Below are 21,910 nucleotides of genomic sequence, written 5' to 3'. Positions count from 1 at the left end.
CCATAGAGTTTCACTAACCGTAGAGGGTAGATGTCAACCATAGAGTTTCACTAACCGTAGAGGGTAGAAGACAACCATAGAGTTTCACTAACCGTAGAGGGTAGATGTCAACCATAGAGTTTCACTAACCGTAGAGGGTAGAAGACAACCAGAGTTTCACTAACCGTAGAGGGTAGATGACAACCATAGAGTTTCACTAACCGTAGAGGGTAGATGTCAACCATAGAGTTTCACTAACCGTAGAGGGTAGAAGTCAACCAGAGGTTCACTAACCGTAGAGGGTAGAAGACAACCATAGAGTTTCACTAACCGTAGAGGGTAGATGACAACCATAGAGGTTCACTAACCGTAGAGGGTAGATGACAACCAGAGGTTCACTAACCGTAGAGGGTAGATGTCAACCAGAGGTTCACTAACCGTAGAGGGTAGATGACAACCATAGAGTTTCACTAACCGTAGAGGGTAGATGTCAACCAGAGGTTCACTAACCGTAGAGGGTAGATGACAACCATAGAGTTTCACTAACCGTAGAGGGTAGAAGTCAACCAGAGGTTCACTAACCGTAGAGGGTAGAAGACAACCATAGAGTTTCACTAACCGTAGAGGGTAGATGACAACTATAGAGGTTCACTAACCGTAGAGGGTAGATGACAACCATAGAGGTTCACTAACCGTAGAGGGTAGAAGACAACCATAGAGTTTCACTAACCGTAGAGGGTAGATGTCAACCAGAGGTTCACTAACCGTAGAGGGTAGAAGACAACCATAGAGTTTCACTAACCGTAGAGGGTAGATGACAACCATAGAGTTTCACTAACCGTAGAGGGTAGAAGACAACCATAGAGTTTCACTAACCGTAGAGGGTAGATGTCAACCATAGAGTTTCACTAACCGTAGAGGGTAGATGACAACCATAGAGGTTCACTAACCGTAGAGGGTAGAAGACAACCATAGAGTTTCACTAACCGTAGAGGGTAGATGTCAACCATAGAGTTTCACTAACCGTAGAGGGTAGATGTCAACCAGAGGTTCACTAACCGTAGAGGGTAGAAGACAACCATAGAGGTTCACTAACCGTAGAGGGTAGAAGACAACCATAGAGTTTCACTAACCGTAGAGGGTAGAAGACAACCATAGAGTTTCACTAACCGTAGAGGGTAGAAGTCAACCAGAGGTTCACTAACCGTAGAGGGTAGAAGACAACCATAGAGTTTCACTAACCGTAGAGGGTAGAAGACAACCATAGAGTTTCACTAACCGTAGAGGGTAGAAGACAACCATAGAGTTTCACTAACCGTAGAGGGTAGAAGTCAACCAGAGGTTCACTAACCGTAGAGGGTAGAAGTCAACCAGAGGTTCACTAACCGTAGAGGGTAGAAGACAACCATAGAGGTTCACTAACCGTAGAGGGTAGAAGTCAACCAGAGGTTCACTAACCGTAGAGGGTAGAAGACAACCATATAGGTTCACTAACCGTAGAGGGTAGATGACAACCAGAGGTTCACTAACCGTAGAGGGTAGATGTCAACCAGAGGTTCACTAACCGTAGAGGGTAGATGACAACCAGAGGTTCACTAACCGTAGAGGGTAGAAGACAACCATAGAGGTTCACTAACCGTAGAGGGTAGATGACAACCAGAGGTTCACTAACCGTAGAGGGTAGATGACAACCAGAGGTTCACTAACCGTAGAGGGTAGATGACAACCATAGAGTTTCACTAACCGTAGAGGGTAGATGACAACCAGAGGTTCACTAACCGTAGAGGGTAGATGACAACCAGAGGTTCACTAACCGTAGAGGGTAGATGACAACCAGAGGTTCACTAACCGTAGAGGGTAGAAGACAACCATAGAGGTTCACTAACCGTAGAGGGTAGATGTCAACCAGAGGTTCACTAACCGTAGAGGGTAGAAGACAACCAGAGGTTCACTAACCGTAGAGGGTAGAAGACAACCATAGAGGTTCACTAACCGTAGAGGGTAGATGACAACCAGAGGTTCACTAACCGTAGAGGGTAGAAGACAACCATAGAGGTTCACTAACCGTAGAGGGTAGATGACAACCAGAGGTTCACTAACCGTAGAGGGTAGATGACAACCATAGAGTTTCACTAACCGTAGAGGGTAGATGACAACCAGAGGTTCACTAACCGTAGAGGGTAGATGACAACCAGAGGTTCACTAACCGTAGAGGGTAGAAGACAACCAGAGGTTCACTAACCGTAGAGGGTAGAAGACAACCATAGAGGTTCACTAACCGTAGAGGGTAGATGTCAACCATAGAGTTTCACTAACCGTAGAGGGTAGATGACAACCAGAGGTTCACTAACCGTAGAGGGTAGAAGACAACCATAGAGGTTCACTAACCGTAGAGGGTAGATGTCAACCAGAGGTTCACTAACCGTAGAGGGTAGAAGACAACCAGAGGTTCACTAACCGTAGAGGGTAGAAGACAACCATAGAGGTTCACTAACCGTAGAGGGTAGATGACAACCAGAGGTTCACTAACCGTAGAGGGTAGAAGACAACCATAGAGGTTCACTAACCGTAGAGGGTAGATGACAACCAGAGGTTCACTAACCGTAGAGGGTAGATGACAACCATAGAGTTTCACTAACCGTAGAGGGTAGATGACAACCAGAGGTTCACTAACCGTAGAGGGTAGATGACAACCAGAGGTTCACTAACCGTAGAGGGTAGATGACAACCATAGAGTTTCACTAACCGTAGAGGGTAGATGACAACCAGAGGTTCACTAACCGTAGAGGGTAGAAGTCAACCAGAGTTTCACTAACCGTAGAGGGTAGATGACAACCATAGAGGTTCACTAACCGTAGAGGGTAGAAGTCAACCAGAGTTTCACTAACCGTAGAGGGTAGATGACAACCATAGAGGTTCACTAACCGTAGAGGGTAGATGACAACCAGAGGTTCACTAACCGTAGAGGGTAGATGACAACCAGAGGTTCACTAACCGTAGAGGGTAGAAGTCAACCAGAGGTTCACTAACCGTAGAGGGTAGATGACAACCAGAGGTTCACTAACCGTAGAGGGTAGATGACAACCATAGAGGTTCACTAACCGTAGAGGGTAGATGACAACCATAGAGGTTCACTAACCGTAGAGGGTAGATGTCAACCAGAGGTTCACTAACCGTAGAGGGTAGATGTCAACCAGAGGTTCACTAACCGTAGAGGGTAGATGACAACCATAGAGGTTCACTAACCGTAGAGGGTAGATGACAACCATAGAGGTTCACTAACCGTAGAGGGTAGATGTCAACCAGAGGTTCACTAACCGTAGAGGGTAGATGACAACCAGAGGTTCACTAACCGTAGAGGGTAGATGACAACCAGAGGTTCACTAACCGTAGAGGGTAGATGTCAACCAGAGGTTCACTAACCGTAGAGGGTAGACGACGAGCCGTGTGATGAAGAAGACTACTGCAAACAGAACAAACAGGAAGTCACACAAGCGCTGGTACTTGGCGTAGTTGGCCAGCTTGGCTGCCTGAAAAAGAGGAGTAGAAAAAGCTTGATATAATTGAATGTACCTACTAGTTTCTGTGTCTGACAATGTTCCATGTCACACCAGAAGTTCCTTCTTCATGAGAAATAAGACTGATGTACATTCCAGTATCTACACTAGCATATCACTGAAAATGCATGGCCAACTCATTCTAAGTAGTATGCTAGTTTGTAAATGTGGACACTGGAACTGAGCCTGTGTGTGTGTGTGTGTGTGTGTGTGTCCGTCCATACCCACTGACCTCCAGTATGAAGTCTGATGCATCGTGGACACACATCACCAGGCTCCCGACACGTAGCATGTTGTTAGCGTAGGAGAAACTGATCAGGCTCACTGTTGCTAGGTGATGGATGAACATGATGGGAAAGTCCTGCAATTCAACAAGGAACCAGGAGGAGGTTACCACAGCAACTGGGTCCTAACGAACCAGGAGAAGGTTACCACAGCAACTGGGTCATAACGAACCAGGAGGTTACCACAGCAACTGGGTCCTAACGAACCAGGAGGAGGTTACCACAGCAACTGGGTCCTAACGAACCAGGAGGAGGTTACCACAGCAACTGGGTCCTAACGAACCAGGAGGAGGTTACCACAGCAACTGGGTCATAACGAACCAGGAGGTTACCACAGCAACTGGGTCATAACGAACCAGGAGGAGGTTGTCACAGCAACTGGGTCATAACGAACCAGGAGAAGGTTGTCATAGCAACTGGGTCATAACGAACCAGGAGGAGGTTGTCACAGCAACTGGGTCATAACGAACCAGGAGGAGGTTGTCACAGCAACTGGGTCATAACGAACCAGGAGGAGGTTACCACAGCAACTGGGTCATAACGAACCAGGAGGAAGTTGTCACAGCAACAGGGTCATAACGAACCAGGAGGAAGTTACCACATCAAATGGGTCATAACGAACCAGGAGGAGGTTACCACAGCAACTGGGTCCTAACGAACCAGGAGGTTACCACAGCAACTGGGTCATAACGAACCAGGAGGAGGTTACCACAGCAACTGGGTCATAACGAACCAGGAGGAGGTTACCACAGCAACTGGGTCATAACGAACCAGGAGGAGGTTACCACAGCAACTGGGTCCTAACGAACCAGGAGGAGGTTGTCACAGCAACTGGGTCATAACGAACCGGGAGGAGGTTACCACAGCAACTGGGTCATAACAAACCAGGAGGAGGTTGTCACAGCAACTGAGTCATAACGAACCAGGAGGAGGTTGTCACAGCAACTGGGTCATAACGAACCAGGAGGAGGTTGTCCCAGCAACTGGGTCATAACGAACCAGGAGGAGGTTGTCCCAGCAACTGGGTCCTTACAGAAATGTTACAGGGAAATTCTGGAATACTGTTAGATATTGGATGCAGATACACATTTATATGTTGCGTTAAAACGGCAGAAATAATTTATAGGAGCTCCCTATAATAACTGGTAAATAATCTGACTTCCTAGTTTACCTCTTATGAACCACGATTTCTGGTTCTCACAATCTATCAGAAAATCAATAACTGAAGGAAAATTATACTTGGAAGTGTGGCAACTCGAGACTACTCTCTGTATGGAAAACTAGGAGTTGTGTACTTTCACATGATCTACTCTTTTACAGTAAGACACAACCTACTCTTCTATAGTAAGACATGACCTACTCTTCTACAGTAAGACATTATCTACTATTTTACAGTAAGACACGACCTACTCTTCTACAGTAAGACATGATCTACTATTTTATAGTAAGACACAATCTACTCTTCTACAGTAAGACATGATCTACTCTTCTACAGTAAGACACAACCTACTCTTCTACAGTAAGACATGACTTACTCTTCTACAGTAAGACATGATCTACTCGTCTACAGTAACAGTAAGACATGATCTACTCTTTTACAGTAAGACATGACCTACTCTTCTACAGTAAGACATGATCTAATTTTCTACAGTAAGACATGATCTACTCTTCTACAGTAAGACATGACCTACTCTTCTACAGTAACAGTAAGACATGACCTACTCTTCTACAGTAAGACATGATCTACTCGTCTACAGTAACAGTAAGACATGATCTACTCTTCTACAGTAAGACATGATCTAATCTTCTACAGTAAGACATGACCTACTCTTCTACAGTAAGACATGACCTAATCTTCTACAGTAACCGTAAGACATGATCTACTCTTCTACAGTAACAGTAAGACATGATCTACTCTTCTACAGTAACAGTAAGACATGATCTACTCTTTTACAGTAAGACATTACCTACTCTTCTACAGTAAGACATGATCTAATCTTCTACAGTAAGACATGACCTAATCTTCTACAGTAACCGTAAGACATGATCTACTCTTCTACAGTAACAGTAAGACATGATCTACTATTCTACAGTAACAGTAAGACATGATCTACTCTTCTACAGTAACAGTAAGACATGATCTACTATTTACAGTAGCAGTAAGACACAGAAACAGACAGGGAGCACTGTAAGCCAAGGTCGGAGATGAACACTTTGAAGCAACGACACTAAAATAAACAGACAGTCTATGACTCTGTCACACTGAGGACATGTCCAGTGACAGCTACAATGACCAGACAAACTGACAGCTACAATGACTAAAAGACTCCCTCCACGTCCTGATGATGATGAAGCATTTACAGTATCCTACCAGTCTACATATTTGACTTATCTGGCACTTCCTGGTTAAACTGCTCCCTTCCTGAGCACATCAAATACAAATTTGTTTGTACAAGTTTTTTTTAAATTTATTTACATTTTTGCAAATTTATATTAAAAATAAATACATCTGAAATACCTTATTTACATAAGTATTCAGACCCTTTGCTAAGAGACTCGAAATTGAGCTCAGGTGCATCCTGTTTCCATTGATCATCCTTGAGATGTTTCTACAACTTGATTGGAGTCCACCTGTGGTAAATTATATTGATTGGATATGATTTGGAAAGGCACACACCTGTCTATATAACGCCCCACATTGACAGTGCATGTCAGAGCAAAAACCAAGCCATGAGGTTGAAGGAATTGTCCATAGCGCTCCGAGACAGGATTGTGTCGAGGCACAGATCTGGTGAAGGGTACCAAAAAATGTCAGCAGCATTGAAGGTCCCCAAGAACCCAGTTGCCTCCATTATTCTTAAATGGAAGAAGTTTGGAACCACCAAGACTCTTTTTAGAGCTGGCCGTCAGAAAGGTGACCAAGAACCAGATGATCACTCTGATAGAGCTCTTCAGTTCCTCTGTATAGATGGGAGAACCTTCCAGAAGGACAACTCTACCATAAAGCAATCAGGCCTTTATGGTAGAGTGGCCAGACGGAAGCCACTTTTCAGTAAAAGGCACATGGTTGTTGGCTTGGAGTTTGCCAAAAGACACCTAAAGACTCTCAGACATTGAGAAACAAAATTCTCTGGTGACAGGAAAACCTGGCACCATCCCTACGGTGAAGCATGGTAGTGGCAGCATCATGCTGTTTTTCAGCAGCAGGGACTGGGAGAATTGTCAGGATCGAGGCAAAGATGAACGGAGCAAAGTACAGAGAGATTCTTGATGAAAACCTGCTCCAGAGAGCTCAGCACCTCAGACTGGGACGAAGGTTTATTTTTTGTATTTCACCTTTATTTAACCAGGTAGGCAAGTTGAGAACAAGTTCTCATTTACAATTGCGACCTGGCCAAGATAAAGCAAAGCAGTTCGACACATACAACGACACAGAGTTACACATGGAGTAAAACAAACATACAGTCAATAATACAGTATAAACAAGTCTATATACGATGTGAGCAAATGAGGTGAGAAAAGGGAGGTAAAGGCAAAAAGGCCATGGTGGCAAAGTAAATACAATATAGCAAGTAAAACACTGGAATGGTAGATTTGCAGTGGAAGAATGTGCAAAGTAGAGAGAGAAATAATGGGGTGCAAAGGAGCTAAATAAATAAATAAATAAAATAAATACAGTAGGGAAAGAGGTAGTTGTTTGGGCTAAATTATAGGTGGGCTATGTACAGGTGTAGTAATCTGTGAGCTGCTCTGACAGTTGGTGCTTAAAGCTAGTGAGGGAGATAAGTGTTTCCAGTTTCAGAGATGTTTGTAGTTCGTTCCAGTCATTGGCAGCAGAGAACTGGAAGGAGAGGCGGCCAAAGAAATAATTGGTTTTGGGGGTGACCAGAGAGATATACCTGCTGGAGCGCGTGCTACAGGTGGGTGATGCTATGGTAACCAGCAAGCTGAGATAAGGGGGGACTTTACCTAGCAGGGTCTTGTAGATGACATGGAGCCAGTGGGCTTGGCGACGAGTATGAAGCGAGGGCCAGCCAACGAGAGCGTACAGGTCGCAATGGTGGGTAGTATATGGGGCTATGGTGACTAAATGGATTGCACTGTGATAGACTGCATCCAATTTGTTGAGTAGGGTATTGGAGGCTATTTTGTAAATGACATCGCCGAAGTCGAGGATTGGTAGGATGGTCAGTTTTACAAGGGTATGTTTGGCAGCATGAGTGAAGGATGCTTTGTTGCGAAATGGGAAGCCAATTCTAGATTTCACTTTGGATTGGAGATGTTTGATGTGGGTCTGGAAGGAGAGTTTACAGTCTAACCAGACACCTAGGTATTTGTAGTTGTCCACGTATTCTGTCAGAGCCGTCCAGAGTAGTGATGTTGGACAGGCGGGCAGGTGCAGGCAGCGATCGGTTGAAGAGCATGCATTTAGTTTTACTTGTATTTAAGAGCATTTGGAGGCCACGGAAGGAGAGTTGTATGGCATTGAAGCTTGCCTGGAGGGTTGTTAACACATTGTCCAAATAAGGGCCAGAAGTATACAGAATGTTCATACAGAAGGTTCACCTTCCAACAGGACAAAGAGCCTAAGCACACAGCCAAGACAACGCAGGAGTGGCTTCGGGACAAGTCTCTGAATGTCCTTGAGTGGCACAGCCAGAGCCCGGACCTGAACCAGATCGAACATCTCCGGAGACCTGAAAATAGCTGTGCAGCAATGCTCCCCATCCAACCTGACAGAACTTGAGAGGATCTGCAGAGAAGAATGGGAGAAACTCCCCAAAAACAGGTGTGCCAAGCTTGTAGCGTCATACCCAAGAAGACTCAAGGCTGTAATCACTGCCAAAGGTGCTTCAACAAAGTACTGAGTAAAGGGTCTGAATACTTATGTAAATGTAATATTTCAGTTTTTTATTTTGAATAAATTAGCAAACATTTCTAATAACCTGTTTTTGCTTTGTCATTATGGGGTATTGTGATGTCATTATGGGGTATTGTGATGTCATTATGGGGTATTGTGATGTCATTATGGGGTATTCTGTGTAGATTGAAGAGGGGGAAAAAAATATTTTATCTATTTTAGAATAAGGTAACATAAAATTTTGAAAAAGTCAAGGGGTCTGAATACTTCCTGAATACACTGTAATCTTAATCTCAGTTTTACAAACTCCAACATAGCTTTAGCCTTATCCAACCCCGGCCAGATTTTCTTAACCACATGGAATCCATGATGGAATATTATTATCCTAATATCACATAACTATAAATCTTGTCCCCTGTGCTGGAACTAGGCATTTAGAGGTTGAAACTAACAGCATTTCTGAGCAGAACCCATGCAACGTTTCATAATGGGGTGGCAGGGTAGCCTAGTGGTTAGAGCGTTAGACTAGTAACCGGAAGGTTACAAGTTCAAACCCCTGAGCTGACAATGTACAAATCTGTCATTCTGCCCCTGAACAGGCAGTTAACCCACTGTTCCTAGGCTGTCATTGAAAATAAGAATTTGTTCTTAACTGACTTGCCTAGTTAAAATAAAAAACCTTTCATAATGATACTAAACTGCTCTAATCCAGTGGAATCAAGGACATCCCTGACCTGTATTTCACAACAGAAAGAAATATCTCAACATACCTAGTAGTTTGTTTTTACATCTAGAGGCCAGTCTTTCTCCCCTTTCAAGTAGCGCTGTGTGTGTGTGTGTGTACGTTCCCATCAAACAGACAGCATCTGTTGCCCGTCTCACCTTGCGTTTGATGTCAGTAAACTGAGAGAACATGAGGGACCAGTAGAAGCCCAGCTCAGTCACATAGTAGTGGTACAGGCCTGGGGTCAGGACCTGTTAGATACCAACAGGGACCAAGACAGACAGGGTTTTTGTTAATACGGACAAAGACATTATTGAACGTGTATACCATACTGTTGTCTTCTTGTACCCTCCTGAGTTTACTAGGAAGTACTCTATCATTCAAAAATACTTCCAACCAAATAAAGAGGAAGCCTGTATAACATCACCTGGTAGGGGTAGTTGTACCAGCAGTGGTGTGTATCCCACATCCATGGGCACTGTACAACACAGACAAACACAGTCAGTCTCAATTCAGTACACCAATGTTACATCAATAGGAAAAAATGTAATATACACACAATCACCACAAATCTCACCTGCCATAGAAAACGAATGCCATAGGTAAATATGCACAGATAAAATGTAGACCTCCACCTGTGAATACATGACAGGGCTGGGGTCAGACAGAACAATAGACTGTAAACTCCACCTGTAGTACATGACAGGGCTGGGGTCAGACAGAACAATAGACTGTAAACTCCACCTGTAATACATGACAGGGCTGGGATCAGACAGAACAATAGACTGTAAACTCCACCTGTAATACATGACAGGGCTGGGGTCAGACAGAACAATAGACTGTAAACTCCACCTGTAATACATGACAGGGCTGGGGTCAGACAGAACAATAGACTGTAAACTCCACCTGTAGTACATGACAGGGCTGGGGTCAGACAGAACAATAGACTGTAAACTCCACCTGTAATACATGACAGGGCTGGGGTCAGACAGAACAATAGACTGTAAACTCCACCTGTAATACATGACAGGGCTGGGGTCAGACAGAACAATAGACTGTAAACTCCACCTGTAATACATGACAGGGCTGGGGTCAGACAGAACAATAGACTGTAAACTCCACCTGTAATACATGACAGGGCTGGGGTCAGACAGAACAATAGACTGTAAACTCCACCTGTAATACATGACAGGGCTGGGGTCAAACAGAACAATGGACTGTAAACTCCACCTGTAGTACATGACAGGGCTGGGGTCAGACAGAACTATAGACTGTAAACTCCACCTGTAATACATGACAGGGCTGGGGTCAGACAGAACAATAGACTGTAAACTCCACCTGTAATACATGACAGGGCTGGGGTCAGACAGAACAATAGACTGTAAACTCCACCTGTGAATACATGACAGGGCTGGGGTCAGACAGAACAATAGACTGTAAACTCCACCTGTAATACATGACAGGGCTGGGGTCAGACAGAACAATAGACTGTAAACTCCACCTGTGAATACATGACAGGGCTGGGGTCAGACAGAACAATAGACTGTAAACTCCACCTGTAATACATGACAGGGCTGGGGTCAGACAGAACAATAGACTGTAAACTCCACCTGTAATACATGACAGGGCTGGGGTCAGACAGAACAATAGACTGTAAACTCCACCTGTAGTACATGACAGGGCTGGGGTCAGACAGAACAATAGACTGTAAACTCCACCTGTAATACATGACAGGGCTGGGGTCAGACAGAACAATAGACTGTAAACTCCACCTGTAGTACATGACAGGGCTGGGGTCAGACAGAACAATGGACTGTAAACTCCACCTGTAGTACATGACAGGGCTGGGGTCAGACAGAACAATAGCCTGTAAACTCCACCTGTAATACATGACAGGGCTGGGGTCAGACAGAACAATAGACTGTAAACTCCACCTGTAATACATGACAGGGCTGGGATCAGACAGAACAATAGACTGTAAACTCCACCTGTAATACATGACAGGGCTGGGGTCAGACAGAACAATAGACTGTAAACTCCACCTGTAATACATGACAGGGCTGGGATCAGACAGAACAATAGACTGTAAACTCCACCTGTAATACATGACAGGGCTGGGGTCAGACAGAACAATAGACTGTAAACTCCACCTGTAATACATGACAGGGCTGGGATCAGACAGAACAATAGACTGTAAACTCCACCTGTAATACATGACAGGGCTGGGGTCAGACAGAACAATAGACTGTAAACTCCACCTGTAATACATGACAGGGCTGGGGTCAGACAGAACAATAGACTGTAAACTCCACCTGTAATACATGACAGGGCTGGGGTCAGACAGAACAATAGACTGTAAACTCCACCTGTAATACATGACAGGGCTGGGGTCAGACAGAACAATAGACTGTAAACTCCACCTGTAATACATGACAGGGCTGGGGTCAGACAGAACAATAGACTGTAAACTCCACCTGTAATACATGACAGGGCTGGGGTCAGACAGAACAATAGACTGTAAACTCCACCTGTAATACATGACAGGGCTGGGGTCAGACAGAACAATAGACTGTAAACTCCACCTGTAGTACATGACAGGGCTGGGGTCAGACAGAACAATAGACTGTAAACTCCACCTGTAATACATGACAGGGCTGGGGTCAGACAGAACAATAGACTGTAAACTCCACCTGTAGTACATGACAGGGCTGGGGTCAGACAGAACTATAGACTGTAAACTCCACCTGTAATACATGACAGGGCTGGGGTCAGACAGAACAATAGACTGTAAACTCCACCTGTAATACATGACAGGGCTGGGGTCAGACAGAACAATAGACTGTAAACTCCACCTGTAATACATGACAGGGCTGGGGTCAGACAGAACAATAGACTGTAAACTCCACCTGTAATACATGACAGGGCTGGGGTCAGACAGAACAATAGACTGTAAACTCCACCTGTAATACATGACAGGGCTGGGGTCAGACAGAACAATAGACTGTAAACTCCACCTGTAATACATGACAGGGCTGGGATCAGACAGAACAATAGACTGTAAACTCCACCTGTAATACATGACAGGGCTGGGGTCAGACAGAACAATAGACTGTAAACTCCACCTGTAATACATGACAGGGCTGGGGTCAGACAGAACAATAGACTGTAAACTCCACCTGTAATACATGACAGGGCTGGGGTCAGACAGAACAATAGACTGTAAACTCCACCTGTAATACATGACAGGGCTGGGGTCAGACAGAACAATAGACTGTAAACTCCACCTGTAATACATGACAGGGCTGGGGTCAGACAGAACAATAGACTGTAAACTCCACCTGTAATACATGACAGGGCTGGGGTCAGACAGAACAATAGACTGTAAAAGAATGCGTGTCTCGGCCTCTGACCTTGCATGCACTTCATAATTACACACATCCTGATGAATCATGTATTGTAGTCAGTGATAGAACAAAGCCAGTAGTAATGACAGTAGTCAGATTCATTTACAAATTAGACCGCCACACACACACACACACCACATAACAACGTGTGCACAATCCCACAGAGGTCAAGGGCAAACTCATTAGTCAATAAGAGCCATAAATCAAGACTAGATGTTATAGCTTATGATATGACCCTACATGTTCTGTACCTGGTTTAATAACCTACATGTCCTGTACTGGGTTTGATAACCTACATGTCCTGTACTGGGTTTGATAACCTACATGTCCTGTACTAGGTTTGATAACCTACATGTCCTGTACTGGGTTTGATAACCTACATGTCCTGTACTGGGTTTGATAACCTATATGTCCTGTACTGGGTTTGATAACCTACATGTACTGGGTTTGATAACCTACATGTCCTGTACTGGGTTTGATAACCTACATGTACTGTACTGGGTTTGATAACCTACATGTTCTGTACTGGGTTTGATAACCTACATGTACTGTACTGGGTTTGATAACCTACATGTCCTGTACTGGGTTTGATAACCTACATGTACTGTACTGGGTTTGATAACCTATATGTCCTGTACTGGGTTTGATAACCTACATGTCCTGTACTGGGTTTGATAACCTACATGTACTGGGTTTAATAACATACATGTTATGTACTGGGTTTAATAACATACATGTTCTGTACTGGGTTTGATAACCTACATGTCCTGTACTGGGTTTGATAACCTACATGTACTGGGTTTAATAACATACATGTTCTGTACTGGGTTTGATAACCTACATGTCCTGTACTGGGTTTGATAACCTACATGTCCTGTACCTGGTTTGATAACCTACATGTACTGGGTTTAATAACCTACATGTTCTGTACTGGGTTTGATAACCTACATGTCCTGTACTGGGATTGATAACCTACATGTCCTGTACCTGGTTTGATAACCTACATGTCCTGTACTGGGTTTGATAACCTACATGTGCTGTACTGGGTTTGATAACCTACATGCTCTCACAGAACTTGGTGAGTATGCTGGGTTTAATAACCTACATGCTCTCACAGAACTTGGTGAGTATGCTGGGTTTGATAACCTACATGCTCTCACATAACTTGGTGAGTATGCTGGGTTTGATAACCAACACGCTCTCACAGAACTTGGTGAGTATGCTGGGTTGGATAACCTACATGCTCTCACATAACTTGGTGAGTATGATGGGTTTGATAACCTACATGCTCTCACAGAACTTGGTGAGTATGCTGGGTTTGATAACCCACATGCTCTCACAGAACTTGGTGAGTATGCTGGGTTTGATAACCTACATGATCTCACAGAACTTGGTGAGTATGCTGGGTTTGATAACCTACATGCTCTCACAGAACTTGGTGAGTATGCTGGGTTTGATAACCAACACGCTCTCACAGAACTTGGTGAGTATGCTGGGTTGGATAACCTACATGCTCTCACAGAACTTGGTGAGTATGCTGGGTTGGATAACCTACATGCTCTCACAGAACTTGGTGAGAATGCTGGGTTTGATAACCTACATGATCTCACATAACTTGGTGAGTATGCTGGGTTTGATAACCTACATGCTCTCACAGAACTTGGTGAGTATGCTGGGTTTGATAACCAACACGCTTTCACAGAACTTGGTGAGTATGCTGGGTTGGATAACCTACATGCTCTCACAGAACTTGGTGAGTATGCTGGGTTGGATAACCTACATGCTCTCACTGAACTTGGTGAGTATGCTGGGTTTGATAACCTACATGATCTCACAGAACTTGGTGAGTATGCTGGGTTGGATAACCTACATGCTCTCACAGAACTTGGTGAGTATGCTGGGTTTGATAACCAACACGCTCTCACAGAACTTGGTGAGTATGCTGGGTTGGATAACCTACACGCTCTCACAGAACTTGGTGAGTATGCTGGGTTGGATAACCTACATGCTCTCACAGAACTTGGTGAGAATGCTGGGTTTGATAACCTACATGATCTCACATAACTTGGTGAGTATGCTGGGTTTGATAACCTACATGCTCTCACAGAACTTGGTGAGTATGCTGGGTTGGATAACCTACATGCTCTCACAGAACTTGGTGAGTATGCTGGGTTTGATAACCAACACGCTTTCACAGAACTTGGTGAGTATGCTGGGTTGGATAACCTACATGCTCTCACAGAACTTGGTGAGTATGCTGGGTTGGATAACCTACATGCTCTCACTGAACTTGGTGAGTATGCTGGGTTTGATAACCTACATGATCTCACAGAACTTGGTGAGTATGCTGGGTTGGATAACCTACATGCTCTCACAGAACTTGGTGAGTATGCTGGGTTTGATAACCTACATGCTCTCACAGAACTTGGTGAGTATGCTGGGTTGGATAACCTACATGCTCTCACATAACTTGGTGAGTATGCTGGGTTGGATAACCTACATGCTCTCACAGAACTTGGTGAGTATGCTGGGTTGGATAACCTACATGCTCTCACAGAACTTGGTGAGTATGCTGGGTTGGATAACCTACATGATCTCACAGAACTTGGTGAGTATGCTGGGTTGGATAACCTACATGCTCTCACAGAACTTGGTGAGTATGCTGGGTTTGATAACCAACACGCTCTCACAGAACTTGGTGAGTATGCTGGGTTTGATAACCTACATGCTCTCACAGAACTTGGTGAGTAGGCTGGGTTTGATAACCTACACGCTCTCACAGAACTTGGTGAGTATGCTGGGTTTGATAACCTACATGCTCTCACAGAACTTGGTGAGTACGCTGGGTTTGTCCTGGTTGCGTCTGTGTCTGAACCATTGCTGAACCTTCCTCACATCCCAGTCCAGCTGCTTAGATAACCCATCCAGGTGTCGCCAGTCTGGGCACTGTGGGAGTGAGAGAGAGACAAGGGGGAGGGAGAGAGAGACAAGGGGGAGTGAGAGAGAGACAAGGGGGAGTGAGAGAGAGACAAGATAGACAAGGGAGAGTGAGAGAGAGACAAGGGGGAGTGAGAGAGAGACAAGATAGACAAGGGAGAGTGAGAGAGAGACAAGGGGGAGTGAGAGAGAGACAAGGGGGAGGGAGAGAGAGACAAGGGGGAGGGAGAGAGAGACAAGGGGGAGGGAGAGAGAGACAAGGGGGAGGGAGAGAGAGACAAGGGGGAGTGAGAGAGAGACAAGGGGGAGTGAGAGAGAGACAAGGGGGAGTGAGAGAGAGACAAGGTGGAGGGAGAGAGAGACAAGGGGGAGGGAGAGAGAGACAAAGGGGAGAGAGTAACATGGGGCATAGAGAGGGAGAAAGAGGGAGAGAGAGATAGGAGAAAGTATGACTAACAAGGGAAACTCAATACAGAAATTTGCTGTAAAACAAAGGCATTCCTGGCCCACCAACACATCACAAGACATTACATCAGATGACAGGCCTAGGTCATAAGAGTATGATTTATGAGGGAGAATAGGAGGAAGGAGGAAGAGACGGATTCAGAGAGTGAGGCGGTTGAGATTTGGACAGGTGGGAGGGTGGGGGCATTAGGAGACTGACAGCACTTATTGTTCTTCAAGAGGAAATTATTTTCACAACTCACAACTTAGAGACAAGAGAATGACATGTCATCTAGGATAAAAAAATGTGGGTAATTTTCATCATATTACTATGTTTTCCATTAAATAATTCCCACCTTGGAATTTAGGGAAAGTTACTGGAATTTTGCAACTTAGACACGAGCGAGAGATGAAAGTAAGAGGAGCAGGAAGGAGGAAGAAACAAATGAAGAACTAAGGCATGTGAGACCAGTATAGTTTAGTATTGTGTAAGACCGCTGCATGGATGCGTGACAAGAGACATAAGGAGACAAAGGACAGCTGACAGACAAACAGTTCAATATTTTCCTTGTATCTAGTGTGGGTGGGTGTGTGGTGTGTGAGGGTAGCGTACCTTTGTGATATGTGTGTGGAAGCGAGCTCACATGTGAAATGGATGTAAACACTGTAAAAACCTCATCTAATACCTTATTTGTGTGTGTGTGTGTGTGTGTGTATACCTTTGTGATGGATGTAAACACCTTCTCCAGGACAGGGTTGGGTGTGGCTCGCCAGTGGACTGAGGACGCGTGGATATGCAAGAGGAAGGCACATGGTCTGGCTATGAACCTGAAGGAAAACCAGCAGTGAAAGCCGATCTCTATCTTATTGCTATTAGCTGTATACAGGGCATTAAGAAAATATTCAGACCCCTTTGACTTTCTTCACATTTTGTTACGTTATAGCCTTATTCTAAAATTAAAATATATATTTCAATCAATCAATAATCAATCTACACACAATAACCCATATTGACAAAGCATTTTGTTTTAATGTTAGCAAATGTATAAAAAATACAAAACAGAAATACCTTATTTACCTACTGTAAGTTTTCAGACCATTTGCTATGAGACACCAAATGAAGCTCAGTTGCATCCTGTTTCCATTAATCATCCTTCAGATGCTTCTACAACTTGACTAAAGTCCACCTGTGGTAAATTCAACTGATTGTACATGATTTGAAAAGGCAAACACCGGTCTATATAAGGTCCCACAGTTGACAGTGCATGTCAGAGCAAAAGCATCAGATGCTGCAAGAACCCGATGGTCACTCTGACAGAGCTCCAGAGTTCCTCTGTGGAGATGGAAGAACCTTCCAAAAAGACAACCATCTCTGCAGCACTCCACCAATCATTCCTTTATGGTAGAGTGGCCAGACCGAAGCAACTCCTCGGTAAAAGGCACATGACAGCCCGCTTGGAGTTAGCCAAAAGGCACCTAAAGGACTCTCAGACCACGATTGAACTCTTTGGCCTGAATGCCAAGCGTCACGTCTGGGGGAAACCAGGCACCGCTCATTACCTGGCCAATACCATCCTTACGGTGAAGCATGGTGGTGGCAGTATCATGCTGTGGGTATGTTTTTCAGCGGCAGGGACTGGGAGACTGGTTTCGGGACAAGTCTCTGAATGTCCTTGAGTGGGCCAGCCAGTGTCCGTCTTGAACCCGATCGAACATCTCTGAAAATAGCTGTGCAGCGACGCTCCCCCATCCGACTTGACAAGAGATGGAAGAATGGGAGAAACTCTGCAAATACAGGTGCCAAGCTTGTAGCGTCATACCCAAGAAGACTTGAGGCTGTAATTGTTGCCAAAGGTACTTCAACAAAGTACTGAGAAAAAGGTCTGAATACTTATGTAAATGTGATATCAGGTTTTATTTTAGCCAAAATTTCTAAAAACCTGTTTTTACTTTGCCATTATGGGGTATTGTGTGTAGATTGATGAGGGGAAAAAAACTATTTAATCAAATTTAGAATAAGGCTGTAAGGTAACAAAATGTTGAAAAAGTCAAGGGGTCTGAATACTTTCTGCACTGTATTCACAATACTGCATTCTGATTGGCTGGGCCTGGCTCCCAAGTGGGTAGGCCAATGTCCTCCCAGGCCCACCCATGGCTGCACCCCTGCCCAGTCATGTGAAATCCATAGATTAGGGCCTAATGAATTTATTTAAATTCTGCTTTCCTTATGTGAACTGTAACTCAGTCAAATCTTTGAAATTGTTGCATTTTTTATTTATATTTTTGTTCAATATATATACACACACAATGCAAACAATCACACTTACAGATGGACTCATTATAAACCTATCTATCAGTGAAGGAAGCCTTATCAGAATACACAATTTAAAAATCTTATAATTTCAATTCTCACACCGCTTTCATTCTCATTTCTATTCTTATATTCACACAATGCAATGTCTCCTAATGTCTCCCAATGTCTCCCAATGTCTCCCAATCTCTCCCAATGTTTCCCAATGTATTCCAATGTCTCCCAATCTCTCCCAATGTCTCCCAATCTCTCCCAATGTCTCCCAATCTCTCCCAATGTCTCCCAATCTCTCCCAATGTATTCCAATGTCTCCCAATGTCTCCCAATGTCTCCCAATCTCTCCCAATGTCTCCCAATCTCTCCCAATGTCTCCCAATCTCTCCCAATGTATTCCAATGTCTTGTTTGATAAACATTTTTAAAAGATGTTATATCCCTCATGTCAATATTTTGACAATATTTGTCCAACACCAGCCAAAAGACAAAGAGAGTAGAGATTAAATACACAGAAACTCATTAAAAAGAACAAGACTGTCACAACCCAATGGTCACTCTGACAGAGTACCAGAGTTCCTCTGTGGAGATGTGAGAAACTTCCAGAAGGTCAACCATCTCTGCAGCACTCCACCAATCAGGCCTCTATGGTAGAGTAGCCAGACGGAAGCCACTCAGTGAAAGGCACATGACTGCCTGCTTAGAGTTTGCCAAAAGGCACCTTAATGACACTCAGACCATGAGAAACAAGAATCTCTGTTCTGATGAAACCAAGACTGAACTCTTTGGCCTGAATCCCAAGCGTCACGTCTGGAGGAAACCAGGCACCGCTCATCACCTGGCCAATACCAGCCCAACGGTGAAGCATGGTGGTGGCAGTATCATGCTGTGGGTACGTTTGTCAGCGGCAGGAACTGGGAGACAAGTCAGGATTGAGGGAAAGATGAACGGACCAAAGTACAGAGAGATCATTGATGAAAACCTGCTCCATTTGTATTCTCACACTGCTTTCATTCTCATTTGTATTCTCATACTGCTTTCATTCTCATTTGTATTCTCATACTGCTTTCATTCTCATTTGTATTCTCATACTGCTTTCATTCTCATTTGTATTCTCACACTGCTTTCATTCTCATTTGTATTCTCATACTGCTTTCATTCTCATTTGTATTCTCATACTGCTTTCATTCTCATCTGTATTCTCATACTGCTTTCATTCTCATTTCTATTCTTATATTCACACAATGCAATGTCTCCCAATGTTTCCCAACGTCTCCCAATGTCTTACATGACTTGTTTGATAAAGATTTTTAAAAGATTTTATGTCCATCGATCAATATTTGTCCAACACCAGCCAAAGGACAAAGACAGTAGGACTGCCACAACAGGGCAAGAGGCCAGATTACTAAAGAGAGTAGAGATGAAATACATAGAATGTTTGGCACAGCATTTGTCTGTCAGTGAGAATGCTGCATACAGTAGAGTACAGAAGAGTGGAATGTAAAAGTGAAATATGATAACAAACTGTTAGTGTTCATTCAGTGTGTCCAAAGATAATAGTGAGCATAGGCCTAGAGCAGCCCGGTCACTAGAAATAGACGTTGATTTCGGGACGTTTGAAAAGGTTCTGAGAACGTCTTACTCGGTGGGGGAAAAAAGAAGTTTGCCCAGAACTGGCTGTGAACTCGTGCTGCTTAGACCACGGCACTACAGCAGTTCATAATGCTCTAGCAAGCTGAGAAAATTCTAAGAATACTAAAGATGACGGTGATAGCAAGTCATTAAAAATATATTATTTTGTTTCAAGCCTTCCCCAAACCATAGTCCTAACCTTAACCACTCAGAATGAATGCCTAAACTGTTACCCTTTGGAGTTGTTTCCTGTTTTAACCCTGAAACCACGCTGAATGCATGAAAAATAAACATTCATCCTTAATACGTCACATTTCGAAGGGAAACTATGAGATCTTGTTGTCTAGAGAGCGTTTAAAAAATAGTGACCACACCCTCGAAGTAAAAGTGATGCGTCTTCATAAACCATTGATTTGTTTGTAAACTATTCCTTGTCCTTTGTCCTTATAGCTGGACTGTTTATAGTAGAAAATCATAACAGAGAAACAGACAGACTAAAAGGTCAGACAGACACAGTTGACAAAAACAGAAGCCTACAACATAAACAGAACAGACAGACAACACACAACCCCTTTGTCCCAGCCATTCCAGCATTGGTTAGCATACTGTGTAGGTAAACCAGAAGTTTACATTAAAAAGTTAGCCTAAGGCCTCCTGAGTGGCACAGTGGTCTAAGGCACTGCATTGCCACTAGAGATGCTGGTTCAAGTCCAGGCTCTGTCGCAGCCGGCCGCAACCGGGAGACCCATGGGGCGGTGCACAATTGGCCCAGCGCTCTCCGGATTAGGGGAGGGTTTGGCCGACAGGGATGTCCTTGTCCCATCGCTGTGGCGGGTCGGGCGCAGTGCACACTGACACGGTCGCCAGGAGTACGGTGTTTCCTCCGACACATTGGTGCGGTTGGCTTCCGGGTTAAGTGGGCATTGTGTCAAGAAGCAGTGCGACTTGGCTGGGTTGTGTTTCGGAGAACGCACAGCTCTCAACCTTTGCCTCTCCCGAGTCCGTTCGGGAGTGGTGGGACAAGACTGTAACTACCAATTGGATACCAAGAAATTAGGGCGAAAAGGGGTAACAAATAAAATACAAAATAAAAAGGTTAGCCTAACTGTCGGTAAGCCATAATCCCACAACAGAGGTTAACTGTGGGTAAGCCAGAATCCCACAACAGAGGTTAACTGTGGGTAAGCCAGAATCCCACAACAGAGGTTAACTGTGGGTAAGCCAGAATCCCACAACAGAGGTTAACTGTGGGTAAGCCAGAATCCCACAACAGAGGTTAACTGTGGGTAAGCCAGAATCCCACAACAGAGGTTAACTGTGGGTAAGCCAGAATCTCACAGAGTAGAGCAAGCTGCCAAAACCTGGTAGAGAATTCCATTGTCGCAGTGGAGGGTGTTAGCCTGGACCCAGACCTGTAAATTCACAGTGACCAAGAAGTTGGCTAGACCACATACAGATCTGGGATCAGGCTAAAGGAAGGGATACTCTGCAGTGGAATACGACACTATTCTCCCAGTGGGGCAGTCATTCTGCCAGCCAGAGTCCTGTGGTTAATTAGAATGTGAGAAAAATATCAGATCTTGTTTCTGAAACTACTCCGACCAGTTACTGAAGAAAGAAAAAGACAAGCCCCTATACTCTTCACCCTGTCCCTCCTCCTCTTCCTCCTGTCATTCCGGTTCACAAGTATTAAAAATATGAGCAAAAAGAATTTGTCCACCCCACACTGCACTGGGGTGAAAAAGAAGTCAGAGGGGAAAACACAGCCCCACGTCTCAGTGTTA

The 21,910-nt window shown here is 44.3% G+C and overlaps 1 protein-coding gene across 2 annotated transcripts in view; it reads right to left on the bottom strand.

Annotated features, from left to right (window-relative positions):
* Positions 1 to 21,910, bottom strand: part of cers5 (ceramide synthase 5) — a 37,014-nt gene that overhangs the window by 6,362 nt on the left and 8,742 nt on the right. For both annotated transcript variants that reach the window (XM_036984203.1, XM_036984202.1), the window contains exons 2-8: positions 16,910 to 17,018; positions 15,625 to 15,755; positions 9,983 to 10,040; positions 9,833 to 9,883; positions 9,564 to 9,656; positions 3,769 to 3,897; positions 3,403 to 3,509 (exon numbers count right to left, since the gene is read on the bottom strand). In XM_036984203.1, coding sequence (XP_036840098.1) covers positions 3,403 to 3,509; positions 3,769 to 3,897; positions 9,564 to 9,656; positions 9,833 to 9,883; positions 9,983 to 10,040; positions 15,625 to 15,755; positions 16,910 to 17,018 — 678 coding nt within the window. The remainder of the gene's footprint in view (positions 1 to 3,402; positions 3,510 to 3,768; positions 3,898 to 9,563; positions 9,657 to 9,832; positions 9,884 to 9,982; positions 10,041 to 15,624; positions 15,756 to 16,909; positions 17,019 to 21,910) is intronic.

The sequence above is a fragment of the Oncorhynchus mykiss genome, chromosome 7 (assembly GCF_013265735.2).
Source record: "Oncorhynchus mykiss isolate Arlee chromosome 7, USDA_OmykA_1.1, whole genome shotgun sequence".
NCBI lineage: Eukaryota > Metazoa > Chordata > Actinopteri > Salmoniformes > Salmonidae > Oncorhynchus > Oncorhynchus mykiss.
The sequence above is the reverse complement of the archived record's forward strand: the minus strand, read 5'-3'. Positions and strand labels throughout refer to the sequence as shown.